Here is a 16,317-nt window from a genome sequence, read left to right on the forward strand (position 1 = left end):
AATATGGAGCTGACTAGTCATGATATAATGAGCTTATTTTGCACACTGATTTCCTCTTGGTCTTATGTATTTGCATGATGAGTTGTGACTGGTCTCTTCCACTATAAAAAAAAAAGAAAAACTGTAAAATAATAATTTTTACTGTAAGGATGACGCTGAGGCAGAACTGGAATCCATTCGCAGAAGTTTATTTGAAGGACTAGCAGTAGACAGAAACGTTAAATCAGACAAAGGGTCAAAACCAGAGTAACAGTGGAATCTGTTTACCAACACAGGGGCAATCCAGAAGACGAGAGTCAGGAGGCAGGCAGAGGGATCAAACACAATCATCCGTCCAAACAGAGCAAAGGGGCAAATCCAGGAAATCAGAAGTCTGGGTAATCAGGCAGAGTAATACACAGAAAATCAGTCAGAGAATAACAATGGATAACGCTCAGTAAAGCAGGTAAACTGGCAATACTTCGCAATCTGCCATGTGCTCAGTATCCGGCTTATAAAGTCACCAAACAGGAAGTGTCAGTAGAGGAAGCAGAGAGAGCGGCATGCAGTCAGTATTCGGGTGAGGGCTCCCTCTGCTGGTTTGGTGTTACATTTACAGTATGTTACTGTTATAATACCATGTGGTAACTCATTTCATTTGGGAAACCGAGTGCTTCAAAACCGGGGTGTCGCTAGGGCTAAATATCCAGGGCTCGAGCCCCGAATGATTTTAATCCAGCCCCGGATGTTTTGTCATTAAGTCCCAGGAATTTTGCCAAGGAGTTTAGAGGAAATTCGATAGAAATTAAGGTGATCTTTTCCCCAATGACAACAACTGCACACGGACCAAAGACCAGCGATATAGTGCGTTAAAAGATGGATTTAGATGACTTCAAAACACATACAGGTAGGTGAGTTTTATCAGGGTTGGAGCTAATTTTCATTTAATATTTAAACTATAAACAAATATACTGTACAGTATAACGGTGATTTCAGAAAAAGAAAGAATAAAACCTTTATTGGTTGCCGCTCTGGGCTCCAGAAGTTCTCTCTGCTGATAGGCGTCCAAATTAGCTCTTCTGATTGGCCGAAATCCTCTGATCTCTGAAGAGTGCTGGCAGTTACCTCTACAGATGCACAAATCACTTTTGCTCCATTTGACACACAGATATGTGGTGCAGAAGGGAGAGTGAGCGAAACTAGTCATTTGCAGGTGAAATAAAGCGTTAAGACTCGTAGCAGCAGATTCAAGCCGTTGTCGTTATGTACTTGTGTTTGTGCTAGAAAAAGCATCCAAGGAAAAAAGTATATATATATATGTAAGAAAACATTCTACAAGTGTTCAAATCTCATTGCAAGATTCATGTACAAAATTAGTCCGTGACTTCACATTTTTGATGCAGGTGTGTGAATGTGTTTTGCACCATATTCACTGCAGCAATAATAGCAAAACATGTGAGAGTACGAGTTTCTTGATTTATGATTTGTAGAATAGGATTTGTGTCTCTGCAATGAAGGATCCGAGAAGGTGTAACTGTTGTGTTGTGTTTGTAAGAGAGAGAAAAAAATCTACAAGTCTGCAACTTTTGTCTGTGGCTTCAGATTTACTGATACACATGTGTGGCTATTCTCTACAACTACAAATTCTGCTGTCACAGATGCTCAGTTGTTTTGCACCAAATTTACCTTCATATTTCATATTCTTCAGAGTGAATCCGTTTTGCATCACAGTTTTTGCTTGCAAATTGCCATTTACAGACTCGCAAGGCTTTTGACCGCGTTTCAGCACAAAAAAAAAAATTTGCCAAAAGTGTAAGCGCGGAAAACGTAGGTCAGAAGAATACAGATCATATTTATTTCAAATTAATATGAAGTTGCAGTTTTTCAACACATCATTTACACTTACAAAACATAGTACAATGATGCAAGTCCTGTTTTCTTGAACTTATACCTTGATTTACACCCTTACAAAACTTATTATGCGAATTTATTTAATTTTATGCAATTTTCACATACACTTTAACAATATTACCCTGCGCATGCAAATCTTTTTGACGTCATTTTACCTTCATAATGTAGCCTAATTTGCTCGCATCAGGGAGTCAGTTTCTAATCGGGGTTATTAAAATGTGCGAGCACGTAAATGCAGTAAGTAGCTAGATCTCAGTCATGCATATCAGCAAGTAATTTTGGGAGTGGAGTCAAAATATTCTGTAACACTAAACACACACAAGTATGGCAAGCCGTTTTGACTTTTATTCCTTCTCAGGATATGAATTCTTGATATCAACAGTTTAGTTCTTGATATCAAGAATATACATTTTTACTAGGAAGAATTGCATTTCTGATATCTGAAATTGGAATTTCAACTAGTAAGAAATGAATTATTGATCTCAACAATTGATTTTGAATGGCAGCCTATGATGACATTTAACTAATGAAAATACAATTACAGATATCAACAATTAGCATTTTAACTAGTGAAAATTTAATTGTTGATATCAAGAATTCGTATCCTGAGAAGGAATAAGTCAAAACGGCTTGCCATACACAAGGGATTATTCACAGGTGGCTTCAAGTCATGCCATTTTTCAGCAGATCAGTGAGGGGCTGTAGTGTACGGAGCCCTTTTAGGGACATTGTGGTGGGAAAAATTTGGGGTGGGAGGAAAAAATATTATTCATATGTTTTGCGTTCCCTCGAGAAACTTTTGTTCTCTCTCAAAGATATTTGCGTTCTCTCGCAAAACCAGTCGAGTTCGAACTTTACTTTACAGCTCGCAGTGGTTCATACATCTCCGTATGTTCACAATGGAGAGGTTCATAGAGTTTTATTTTGAACTTGGACTCAAGTATAAAGAAATACAGTCAGTGTTTAATGCTTAATGTGGCTTAATGCTTTAAAACAGTGACATTGGAGGACCAAATTCGATAATAATAAAAGGTGATCAAATTATTAGGCTAATATTAATAACCTTATTAATACTATGACTAAGCAGAAGCCCAGAATATGAAAGCAATGACCTGCACGTAAGCTTTTCTCCCCCATAAAACGTTTAAGGTAGGCTAATGAATGAAAACGATGATTTAAAAATACCAAATCCTTTGGATTCATATTCTGGGCTATTCTGTTTTATTAATAGTAATATTACTAATGATTTTATTAGTATGTATTATCTAATTTGGTCCTCATGTTTTAATAAGCCACATTAAGCGTTTTAGAGTGTCCCAAAACCGTGTCTTGACCTAACCTGTATTTCTTTATACTTGAGTACAAGTTCAAAATAATAACTTTATGAACCGCTCCATTATGAACATACGAGTATGAACCTTTCATTAGCCTAAGCGTTTTCTATGGGGAAGGAAAGGCTTAATGTGCAGGGTGTTGCGTTCATATTCTGCTTTATTAGTAATATTATTAATAAAGTTATTAATGTTAGCCTAATAATTTTTATGAGGATTTATTATTGAATTTAATGTCTGTTTAGAAACATTAAGCTACATTAGGCATTTTAGAATGTCCCAACACTGTGCCTTGAACTAAGCACTGACTGTATAACTATTACTTTGAGTTCAAAACAATACTCTATGAACCTGTCACGGTCACGTTCTGTTTTAGTCCCCTTAGATCTACGTCATCCTTAGTTTTTCCCATGTCTATTAGTTAATTAGCTCCACACCTGTTTTCTGTTCCTCCTTGATTGTGTTCTACATTTAAAGTCTGTGTTCTCCCCTGTTCCCTTGTCCGCTATTGTTTGCATTTTTATGTGTTATGCTGCCCCGTTCACATGGATTGTTATGAAATTACTGTGTGTTTGGAACTCCTCGTTTGTCGTGCGCTTTATAGCATACACTCGTGACAGAACCGCTCCATTTTGAACATAGAAGCTGTAACCACTGAGTTTCTTGAGGGAACGCAAAACATTTGAAAAAAAATTCTCCCACCCCAAATTTTTTCCACCACAATGTCCCATAAAGGGTAGTGAACCACTTGTGTGGTAATATACCTGAATAATATTCTAATAATCAACAAGAATTCATGAAGATCTGAAGGAAGGTGAGCTGAGGTTTAAATGTTTGCATTCATGGAGTTAAAGGCAGACTTGTTGGGCCACCAAGTGGACTCTACTGGCCTTTGTACATTGAACAGAATATAAACTGTCCAAGAAATCTGTCAACCCCCATAAACAATCAACTGAAAAACAGCATGAGATAGCATTAGTGAACATGGATTAGTGAACAAAGATAAGTGTTTGAAACAATGGTGTGGACATAAGAGCAGAGGACGGTGCTTTATTTTTTCTGACAGTATAATACCGGCCCACTTCAAGCACTGCTGCATTAAACTGATGATGCATGTAACTAACAACTCCCACTGATAGGAACACTTTTTTTAACATCATGCTTAGGGTGACTTGACAAATATGACAGAGTGGTAATTGCAATTGGTTAACTTGGTTAATGAAATTAAAATTGGGTTTAACTTCTGTTTAATTAAATATGCTGAACGTCTCTCTCTCATCCTTAGCTGGCGTTGTGCTGAAGACGACTTCTTAGCTCATACGCTGCTGTATGCCGACGGCCTCCCAGCGACATCCACAGCTTGATCCCATGCTGATCGATCAGTGGATAGAGTCTTGGCATCTACGAGTGTTGAGACGATGATTCTTAAGGCTGTCTTCCACTTATTTCACCCAGGTCTTCCCAGGTAGTTGGCACCAAAGTAGTTTGTTGAGAAATGTCCATTCAGCACACGTGCCCAAACCACTGTAAGCGTCTTTCCTGTGTTGCCTCGTCGATTGTGGGCTGGTTGCCACATTCTTGACGTACAGTTTCATTCTGGAGCTGGTCAAGCCGGGATATGCCCAAGATTTGCCTAAGACATTGCATTTGAAAGGTCTCCAGTTTGTTGATTTCCATCTTCAGAAGTGTCCAAGTCTCTGATCCATGTAGTAGGATCGGAATGATTAGGGACCGGAAAAGGTGCATCTCGGTCGCGATCGTGATATTGGCTTTCTTCCACAAGCACCACTTAAGCAAATACTGCTGCTGCTTGGCCGATTCGGCACTGAACTTATGCGACTGCTGCAATCTTCTTCTCCTGTACCATAGATCCTAAGTCCTAGTAATGTTGCACTGAACGTATCATATGCAATCATGAACTGAAAAGATAGAGAGTTTAAAGCCATGCAGCCCTTCTCTTAAAGAAAGAAGAGCAACTGCATCTGAATGTGTGAGCATTTCACAGCTATCAGTCTAAACCGGATGAGCTGAGCTAGTGTGGTCAAACCCACTGAGTTCTCACACTCTGTAGTAACATGTTTCCAAACCTCAGCAGTGAGACTGCGGCTCTGAAAATACTAGAACAAGAAGGGTGAAATATAAATAAAATAAAAAATTTAAAAAAAGACATAAAATATTTCTGATTGTAAACATTGTTATAGAGTGGATCGCACATCTGATAAATATATTGTTATAAATGCAAGATGTAAATATATTCATATATATATTCAATATATATTCAACAGACACTTCTCCAGAGCAACAAACTGCTTCATTTATATTTTTTATACATGAGACTCCATTCATTATAAACTGATGGCAAGCACGATTTTCTTTCTGAATTTTCAGCTGTGAGGTACTAACCAGAAAACAAGGGCAATTCAACAATGTTAATGCACTAAAGGTGGGTGGTGATGGTGCAGTGGATAAGACACATGCCTTTGGTGTGAGAGACCCGGGTTCGAATCCACTGTGAGACACCAATGTGTCCCTGAGCAAGACACTTAACCCCTAGTTGGCGTGCGACCTCTGACATATATAGCAATTGTAAGTCGCTTTGGATAAAAGCGTCAGCTAAATGAATAAATGTAAATGTAAAGGTGATATACTGTATAAATAATAACAACTAGATAAAAAAAGTTTGTCAAGACAATCTTTAGTTTGGCTTGAGAAAGCCCAGCCTGAAAGTTTAAAGCAGATGTTGATAACATGCTTCTAGCATGATTAGCATGTTTTTAGCATGATTGGCATGTTACTAGCATATAGCTGGCATGATTAGCATGTTAATAGCATGTTGCTAGCATGACAAGCAAGTGACAAGCATGTCACTAACATGTTTATAGCATGATTAGCATGTCACTAGCATGTTTATAGCATGATTAGTATGCTACTAGCATGTTTCTAGCATGATTAGCATGACGTTAGGATAGATAGACAGACAGACGAGTTTGAATGAGTTAGAAATAGTACATTGAAGCCCATATTAGACTCAATCAGACTTCCCTTCTGTGTGTTTAGATTTGAATTCTAACAGTTGGAGTTTGAATAGTCGTGGCTCATCTGAACACTCTGTCAATGTAAGTCTATGGGATTTTTATTATTTTTAATCTTTGTTTTTATGAAAACCATAAGTCTGATCAGTTAGAAAAGATAAAGCACACTCGGTCAGATCAGTCTGAAGAGCTGGGCTGAGTTTGGTGGTTCTAGCTTTAAAGCTCTAGGAGGAGGAGTGTTCAGAAATTTAGTCTTAAACAGCTTAAACAGCAGATCAGTATGAGGCTCCATTCATGCACTAACCAGAAAACAAGTGCAATTCAAAAATGGTAATTCAATAAAAGTGATATACTGTATACAATTATAAATAATAATACATTTTCTATTACATACTATTTTTGGAGAAACAATTAAATTATCTTTATACACTCATTTTAGTTAGTAATTAATTTTTAGGAGTTTTGTTATTTATTTATTTATTTATTATTATTTATTTTTTTACAAATTTTTAAACAAATGTTCTAGTTTCCCACTTTTCAGCTGCTGTATAGATTTATGTTGCGTTGCTAAGTTAGAATCTGAACGAACCTAACTAATACAATAGATGATGTTTCACATCAGTATAGTTTGAGTGAAATGTAGCTGTATAGTGTGAGGAATAAATCATGAGCTGTTTCAGATCAGAGGAAGTTAACACCCACAGGATGAGCTGAAGATGTTTAAAGGAAGAGATGTAAATATAGACTGAAAAGAAAGACGGACAGAAACAGAAAATGTCTGATAAGAGTCACATGTGTCTGCTGGGACTGATCCTTCTCTCTGCACTTCTCTCAGGTAAAGACACCTGTTTATGATCTATAATACTCTATAAAAGACCTGTATAATGAACCATTTAAAAATGATTTAATTTAATCACTGTAGCAGTGAGTCTGGCTTGAGTTTGAATGTGAAAATTGAGGCGTTTGACATTTTTAGCACATTTCAGATTTTGTCTGTCAGAGGTTCTCAGCGCTGGCACTCGAGGAGGCTCTTGATAAAACTCACCTGTCTGTAACTTTCTGTTAATCCTGAAGACCTTAATTAGCTTGTTCAGGTGTGTTTGATTAGGTTTGGAGCTAAACTCTGCAGGAAAATGGACCTCGAGTTGAGAAGCTCTGCTGTGTGTCATATTACACTCATAAACGTGATGCAAAGATCTCATGTTAAGATTGTTATAAATGAACTAAACTGCTGTAAGATATTCAACACCAATTTACTCTGCATTAAAACAGGACAAAAAAGAGTAAATATATTAGAGTAAGAGTAAATATAAATGTTTTAATTTGTAGGTATCAGTGGAGCGGATGAGACTCGTGTGTTCTGCAGTTCTGGTGAAGATGTGCGTCTGTCCTGTAATAATGCTCTTCCTGGCTGCACAGCAACTACATGGATCTATAACAGACAGTCAGAGTCAGTTGAACTGATTGCTGGAGGGATAAAGATGAATAACATAAAGAGACATGAGAGACTGAGTCTGGGCTCTGACTGCTCTCTGAACATCAAGAAAGTCACAAAAGAAGATCGTGGATATTACACCTGCCGACAATTTGTGAATAAAGTACAACAAGGAACTGATGCAGCTGTTTATCTGCATGTTCTTCATGGTCAGTGTTTCTGTGAATATTATGATTATATGTTGAATTAAACAGTAATATTGTCGCTGAAAGACTGGAATCAGTCGTGTAATCTCAGTCTGATTCTCTGTTTCAGTCTCTTCATCATCCTCACAGTCTGAGATCAGATCAGGCCGCTCTCTGACTCTCTTCTGTCAGTTATATTATGATCGAGTCTCTTGTGATTATTTGGTTCGTTCTGAGGGTATTGATCTGATCTGGGTGAATCAGGCTGGTGTGAATCTGCAGACAGACTCCAGATTTCAGATCTCCTCCTCAGGACAGTGTATCAGGTCTCTGACTACAACACTCCTGAATGAAGATCACAACAGAGAGTGGAGATGTCAGGTTAAACAGAGAAATCAACTCAAGACCTCAGCCACATATACTGTCAAGTATCCAAGTAAAGTATTTATATTAACAATGAATTATCAGTAATTTAAATCTGATTGTAGTCTAACACGTATCTGAACATTCATCTTCAGCTCCGACCGAAACAAAGACAGCGTCTCCAGTCACCAGCTCTAAATCAACTGCAGCTCCTACACAACCAGGTACATAATCAGCTGTTAAGATCAATATTTACTGTTAGCTGAAGACCTCAGACACATATACTGACAAGCATTCAGACAAGAAATACATTTATTTAATCAGTTTCAGAAGAATCTCTGATACAGAGACATGACGTGATGATTAATAATTTCATTCATTAACGACCAGATGAAGGTTTATGGGCTGAAGATCACTCTGTTTTACTCTCATATAATAAGAGGTGCACAGTAGTGAAGTATTTCTACTTTACTCTAGTAAATTAAAGTACCAGTACTCTATTAAAGTGTTTTAAAGCTTTTCTCTATGGAAAACGTTTACTTCACTACATTCATAATGTCCTACTATATAATTCACTACATTATATATAACCTTTAATACTTAAGAACATTAAACAGTACTCTCTTGTACTAAAGTAAAGCTTTGATTTACTTTTACTTAAATAAAAGTGAGAAAGTAATAGATTTCTAATGTAATTCAGTATAAAATGATTTTTAATATGAAGAGTAGTGCAGTAAAAAGTACAATATTATTCTTTGTAAAGTTGTGAAGTGAAAGAAAACACTGATAAAGTACAGACACTTGAAAAGAACTTTTAAAGCAGAGTAAAATAAATAATTAAATGAACAAACTGAATGTCATGTGATGCAATGATTAAGTATGCAAATATGATATTAATGTTGAACATTATGATGCATCTGAACATTCATCTTCTGCAGGTCTAATGGATTCAACACTGATTCCAGTCAGCAGCTCAAACTCTGAGAAGAAATCAAGCCAAACTACAGCAGCAGCTCCTACAAAACAAGGTCCATGATCCCTGACACACTTCATCAGTCTCTCACTTCAGTGCTTTGCTCTCGCTCTCACAAACTGTATCATTACACCTGCTTCTGCAGAGCAACACAGATTTCATCAGATTTGTGAAGAGAATGTAGTCCAGGGGCTTTTGATAGACATGGATCCATAATCATTTCTAGTACAGCGTGTTTTCTGATGTTCTACCTTTTAAAACAATCATGAATCATCAACATTAAACAGATCACTTGTAACATACAAGCCATGATCCAGCTTCCAGATGTAAATATGTATTTCTGCTGATAAAACATGATCCATTTCTGCAGGAGGCTTTAAACAGTTCCTGTCATTAATCAGACTATCTGAGGCTATGAGGCTATTCTCGCTAAAAAGCATAACAACAACAACAATGAAACAATTTGAAAGTCAAACAGTGTTAAGATGTGTTTTATAAAATATGGTGCATCAGATTCAGAACTAATATCTTCCTCCTTATACAGATAAAAATACTGCTCAAACCAATGAGACAACTTCAGCTGCACAGAAAGGTATTTATATGTCTGACTCATCTCAGTGGTTTAATGTGACACTTATAGTAGCGTTGATATTCACATAAGGGTTTATTTGTAGACTCTAAGGTTGATGATGCATGTGGCAACTTTTTGAGCAGTTTTGCCAGGCAACTTTATTTTTGAGCAACATTGATTGTGCACTTAACAGATTTCTGTCTGGATATTTTAGATGGGTCGTGGGTCCTGTGTCTCACCTGATTGGCCGTTGAAGGCAACATTGCTCAAAAGGGTTGTCCCGTGTATCATCAGCCTAAGAGAAGCCACTGGTCTTGTTTAATTTGTAGTTTGTCTATTACTTAAATGCTTATTTTATGAAATATGGAGCATTTGAACTAAAATCCTCCACCTTATGCAGTTAAACAGATTACCCCAAACCATCAGCAAGAGCACTGATTCCAGTTATGCATATACTGTAAAAGTGAAGTGAAGTGACATACTGCCAAGTTTGGTGACCCATACTCGGAATTCGTGCTCTGCATTTAACCCATCCAACGTGAACACACACAGCAGTGAACACACACCCGGAGCAGTTTATGCTGCGGCGCCCGGGGAGCAGTTGGGGGTTTGGTGCTTTGCTCAAGTCGTGGTATTGAGGGTGGAGAGAGCGCTGGACATTCACTCCCCCCACCTACAATCCCTGCCAGCCAGGGACTCGAACCCACAACCTTTGGATTACGAGTCCAACTCTCTAACCATTAGGCCACGACTTTACCTGTATGTTTGTGAGTGATTTCAGTGGTTTTATTCACATTCTGGGGTTCTTCTAGAATCAGTCTCTAAATATGCAGCTGATTTCTCTGTGGAGATGTTAGGCAAACTGATCACAACTTTGACTTCATGTCATGAATTATATCTTTGATTTCAAAGAGGATGTCCTGCTGTTGTTTTCCTCTGAATCTGATTGTGTCTCTCTATAGTCCCTTCCTCAGTGATTGCTGGGATTGTTGCTGCTGCTGTGTTGGTTGTTCTGATCACTGCTGCTATTCTTTGGGTGATTCATAAAAAAAGAGCTGGTGAGTTTTCTGCATTTACAAGAATTACAACCAACAAGGGTTTCAAAATATCTGACTTAAAATATTTACAGACAGGCACATCAGTTTCAGTTTTATCACAGGAATTTATTAAGATGTGATGTGATCAAATGTTTGTCTTGAGTGAACAGTAATCAATGAACTAACAAGAAAATGTATGATATTTGTTAGCATTATAATTCTTCTAGACTTTTGTAATTCATTGTTTGCATTCTGTGTTTTGTTGGCGAGTTATCATAAATATTCCCATTATTTTTCAGATAACAGAAAAGGGATTAATGACTCTGTGGTGAGTATCATGATGCCAATGACCCATGAGATCGATGCATTAGATATTATTTAGTCTATAATCACTGCTCCAGGGCAGACTGTCTCAGTTACATGTGTACTTTTATTAGTCAACTTTTTAAATGCCACATATAACAATAAATATAATGGAACCCACTGATGCAATCATAACTTACTTCAGCATGTTTCTGTTAATGTTTAGGAGCAGAAAGATGTGACTTATACTGAGGTTGCCACACACTGTAAAATCAGAGCCAGAAAGGATGAGGTGAGTAAAACACTTCCCTGCTCTTCTGTCGCTGCCACTAATGCCATCCTCCTTCTCTTAACACCTAAACCAGTTTTATTCTTAGATGCAGGTCCTCTAAATTTCAGAGATGGGAAGTAACAAAGTACAAATACTTCGTTACTGTACTTAAGTAGATTTTTCTGGTATCTGTACTTTACTATTTAATTTTCTGACTACTTTACTCTTACTCCTTACATTTTTACACAAATATTTGTACTTTCTACTTATATTTTCAAACCAGGCTCGTTACTTTAGTTTTGATGGATCACCATTCGATAACAAATCTATAATACATCATGAATCGGTTAGTTTTAACTGGGAACGCGATTCGGCTCTGCGTCTCCACCAAAACGTTTCTATCAGAGTAATCAATGCAAGAGACTCGAGGATGGAGTGGATCAGAGAGGCAAAACTAGACCTGTTCATGACTTCAAGAGCGGATCAGTTTCATCTGTAATAGGCGTAGTTTTGTGTTTGTTTACTTAGTTAAGAATTAAACAGCTAGGAACTCTAGCAGTAGCAGCTAGATGATTAATAATAGTCTACTGTAAACTAAATTACTATCATCACTCAAGATACAGGACATCATTATTATCTACTGTAAAGTTACCGTAGTAATTTAGCAGACAAATGGTATAAAACATTGTTTTGTAATACATTTAGAGGTACGTAGGACAGAAAACAAACAAAAATTCAAACCAAAAAACACGGTAACTAGTTAAACCTCGGTAACAACAAATTAACCATGGTTTTGCTACACTAACCGTAGTCGAACCATGAAATGTGTAGTAAAACTGTGGTTGTAAATTAAAACTGATGGTAATAAATCTGACAAAAAAAGAAAAAAAAAAAACTTTTACTGTAATAAACCATGGTTAATTTTGGACTCATGATAATGCAATAAAATGAACAGTGTTAGGATTTTTGTTTAAATATATTGGCATGATGTAATTATTATTGTACTAATTTTGACATTTAGGCAATTTAGAAAGTATAGTATTTAAGTCATTATAAGAGAACAACAACACATGGTCATAATGTGATAACCTTTGGTTCAATTTAAACTGTTATTGCAAACAGAATACAGTGAGGTGGAGACGGCTCTGTTCATAACAGTAGAGGCTGATGGGAAAAGTGACAGGTTCAAGAACATTAGTGGAAAATATGTAGAGAGATATAATGGAAAATGAAGAGTCTGAAAAGGACAATGGAAGTGAAGCTGCAATTCAATAGAGAAACTTTAATTATTTTGCATGGCCCCAGCCTAAAAAAAAAAATGGCCATACAAAAAAAAAAAGAAGGGTTATCCGTGGTTTCAGTATTTGTTGTGGGTGTATGGGATGGCCTGGATGAGTGTGAGATTTTTTTGCCTGAAATGTTGTCCCAGTCCTGCCCTGTTCTACATGGTGGTTGTTCAGTCACGATACATTCATTAGCTAACAAAATATTAAATGTAATATTAAATATTAAATGTAAGTTATTTTGTATTAATGTGTCAATATGACGTGAGGTCCAGTTACCAGCACGACTAAAACAGGTTGTAGTAATGGGTATTTTTTACTTAAGTACATGTCAGAGCCCATACTTCCTTATTTTAACTTGAGTAAACAAGTTTAGTCAGTACTTCTACTTTTACCAGAGTATTTTTAAACACGAGTATCTATACTTCTACTTGAGTAAAGGATGTGTGTACCTTTGTATCTTGAGTTAAGCTCTAACATCATGTTTATGGGTTAACACTGGCATCTTGTTTGACAATATTTGTGATGTTCATTCAGGTTCATGATGAGGATAAAGTGACTTATTCTTCTATCAGATGAGCAACAGATGGACCTCAGGATGACTGCAGTCAACTTGCATTTGTGAACAAGAACCATCACAAATAAGTTAAACAGTCATTAATTAAAGAAAGACCTGCTAATATCAATTGTAGAGGAATATGAACCCTATATAACTAACTCCTAAGGGTTTCAGTCAGTCCTATTGTAAATGCTGTCTCTCGCATTTTAACAAACAATCCCAAGTGATGATCTGACTGTAATATTTTGGTCACATTGGGATGTTTATTTCAAAGTAGCTGTCTGCTTGTAGAATTAATGTTAGAGCCTTTATTATTAATGCTGGATTGTGCATCAAACTCTATGCTTGTACAAAGAAAATGAAAGAGTTTATATTTACTTTTCTCTCTTAAGCCCGAAACACACTGCAGGATTTCCGACTGTCCCAGACGAAAGACTCGATTTCTGATTGACCAGGATTGTTTCACGATGCCAATCTTTCACCTGGGACAGCAGACAATCGTGCAGTGTGTTTAGGGCTTTAGATCATTCTCATTAAAGCATCTATTTTCTTGAGTGATTACTGCGGACTAATTAGCTGTCAGCTTGCACTAATTATGAAAACAGAAAGAGTTATGATTTAAATGTTTATCACAATAAGACAAGAATATAAGATATTTTGGTGTTTGAACCACTTGAGCTGCTCTCAGTAACACGTGTAATATCAGATTTCATTGGTCAATAATAAAACATGAAGCAGCCTGTGTCAAATGTATATTTACAGTGAAATATTCCTGATTTGGTAGACATCATACAGAAACCTCTTGATTGTGTTCAAACCTTTAGGATACAGTGCATGCAGTGGAGTTTGAGCAAAACTATTTGTGTTAGTGTCAGATCGTGCCTGTGAGGGACTGAATCGTCAGTGGTTTTTCATTGTAAATGTTGCAACGTAACTGTTTTTACATCCTCTTTTAAACTATTTCTGTGCTTGAGGCATTTGTGAGTCATGTGAAAATGTCCTGAAATGCTTAATTTAACATCTGTAAGAGCTGAAAGTTAGTTTTGAAGAAACCGAAGAGATGATGTCTAGGGAATGATTTTATGATTTAATTATTCTGGTACTTTATCGGTTCTGTTGACTATTGTTTAAGGACTTCAAGGAAGAAATATTTGAAAATAAATGCATTGGCAAAATATTTGGATCATTGTAATAATTACATTTCTCTTACAATTCTTTTTTTTTTGTTGTTGAAAAATGTCTTTAGACATCATAAATGCAACTACATTGAAGTCTTATAGTTAGGTGTGATAAGAGTCCTTTGTTTGGGAATCAAACTGCACTGATAGTGTTATACATTTTTGACTGACTAAAAAGAATCAAATAATCACACAATTTGCTTCATTATCAATGTTTTGGGGTCGCTGCTGAATAATGCAAACAAAATGAACCGAGTCTGAAATCCTCACCTAAACCCTATTTGAGGAGAAAGTCATTTATAGTGTTGTGAAACCATAGTGGACATTATCAAATACACTCATTATATTCCCACAATGCACTGCAAAAATGACTACAACTGATGTGTAAAATAATTTAAAAAATAATGTTATAACCGGTCTTTTTTCCTACTCAAACCGGTTTCGGAACGGTAGTAATGCAGTGGAACGCATGAACAGACACACTATAATACTGATTCTGCTCGACGTGAACTGATAGATTTTTATTTATTATTATTTTTTTCATTTTTAAGCCCTGATACACAGAGTCGTGTCTGTTACTATGGGTTGCTATGCATATGCTGTCCACCATATTGGAGCAGTCAAATATTGTCTGCCATATTGGAACTCATTTGTGAACACAAGTTGACTGCGTCTGCAACCGTAGCTATACGCATGCATGAGTATCTGAAATAGACTTCAGCAGATGATTTTGCTAAACTAACATAAGACAACGTTCGCTCACATGGCATTGAAAAGTTACTACAGTTTAAAAGCCAGTAATATTGGGTTAATAATACATAGAAAAACACAAATCAATTCATTGTCACCTGTGAAAAGTTTAAATCTCAGCAGTTATTACACCCAGAAGCTGCACAATATTTTGACATCTTGGATGATGGATTTTTTGTGCTTGAAGAATAGTTGACCATTTCAAGAAGCCATCGATGTGTCTTGAGTTGTCTAATTTTTTGCATCTATGTATACATATCTATGATTACAACACTATCTTTACATGGCAAATAGTTGTTTTTGTGTGTGTAAGTGATGAGATGAGAATATTTTACTCATATATTGAGCAAACAGCTGACAATATTGGCTTTAGTCATCTTCAGTCTAGCTCGCTAATAAACAAAAATCATGTGTCATCATAAAATCGTAATTACAATCCCCATTAATTAGTTGAGACAGCAGTCAACAAGGCAGAAGCAACATCAGGGAATATTTTATCAAGCAGACAACACATACTACTGAATTCAGAACCGCATACCACTCTTACTAGTTTTACCATATATTTCTAATGGCAGAAATAGTAATAATAGTGTGCTAGTGTAGTAATTTTAGAACTATTATTTTAATTTTAGCTTTTGGAAATCGAGTATTGATTCAATATTTATATGATTAATTAATATTAATCAAAATGTCCAACTTATACCTTATTAACGATACCTCATTGATGACTTGTCCAGCAAGCATTAAAACCAGTATGTCGTACCAATTCAGATTATTCCTGTGGCCACTCTTCTAAATATATTGTTTACGTTTTAATGTTGATGGTACATGCACAGAATCACGCTTTACATCAGGTTCATCATTCCTGGTCCTGCAGAGACACTTTACTGTAGAGTTTAGCTCCAACTCTAATACACAAACCTGAATTAACTCATTTGAGCATTTTAGCTTTGTTGGATCTGACTTGAACTAAACATTTGATACATTGCACCATTTTAACTAACAGTCGTAAATGGTTTGTAGCAACTACAGCAATATGAAAGGAAAAGCACTTAAAGAGGAAATGGCATCATAATGTGTGAGAATTCACAGCCATCAGAATAAACTGGCTTCAGAGATGATGAACTGTGGGTTGAGCAGGTGTGGGCAAACTAAC

The 16,317-nt window shown here is 36.4% G+C and overlaps 1 protein-coding gene across 1 annotated transcript in view; it reads left to right on the top strand.

The window, feature by feature from the left end:
- Positions 1-14,404, top strand: part of LOC306871573 (uncharacterized protein) — a 37,340-nt gene extending 22,936 nt beyond the window's left edge. The window contains exons 6-10 of the mRNA XM_079419625.1: positions 9,175-9,264; positions 10,743-10,838; positions 11,117-11,145; positions 11,347-11,412; positions 13,212-14,404. Of these exons, the coding sequence (XP_079275751.1) occupies positions 9,175-9,264; positions 10,743-10,838; positions 11,117-11,145; positions 11,347-11,412; positions 13,212-13,253 (323 nt within the window). The 3' untranslated portion in view covers positions 13,254-14,404. The remainder of the gene's footprint in view (positions 1-9,174; positions 9,265-10,742; positions 10,839-11,116; positions 11,146-11,346; positions 11,413-13,211) is intronic.
- The last annotated feature ends 1,913 nt before the right edge of the window (positions 14,405-16,317 follow it).

The sequence above is a fragment of the Barbus barbus genome (genome assembly GCF_936440315.1).
Source record: "Barbus barbus genome assembly, chromosome: 1".
Taxonomy (NCBI): domain Eukaryota; kingdom Metazoa; phylum Chordata; class Actinopteri; order Cypriniformes; family Cyprinidae; genus Barbus; species Barbus barbus.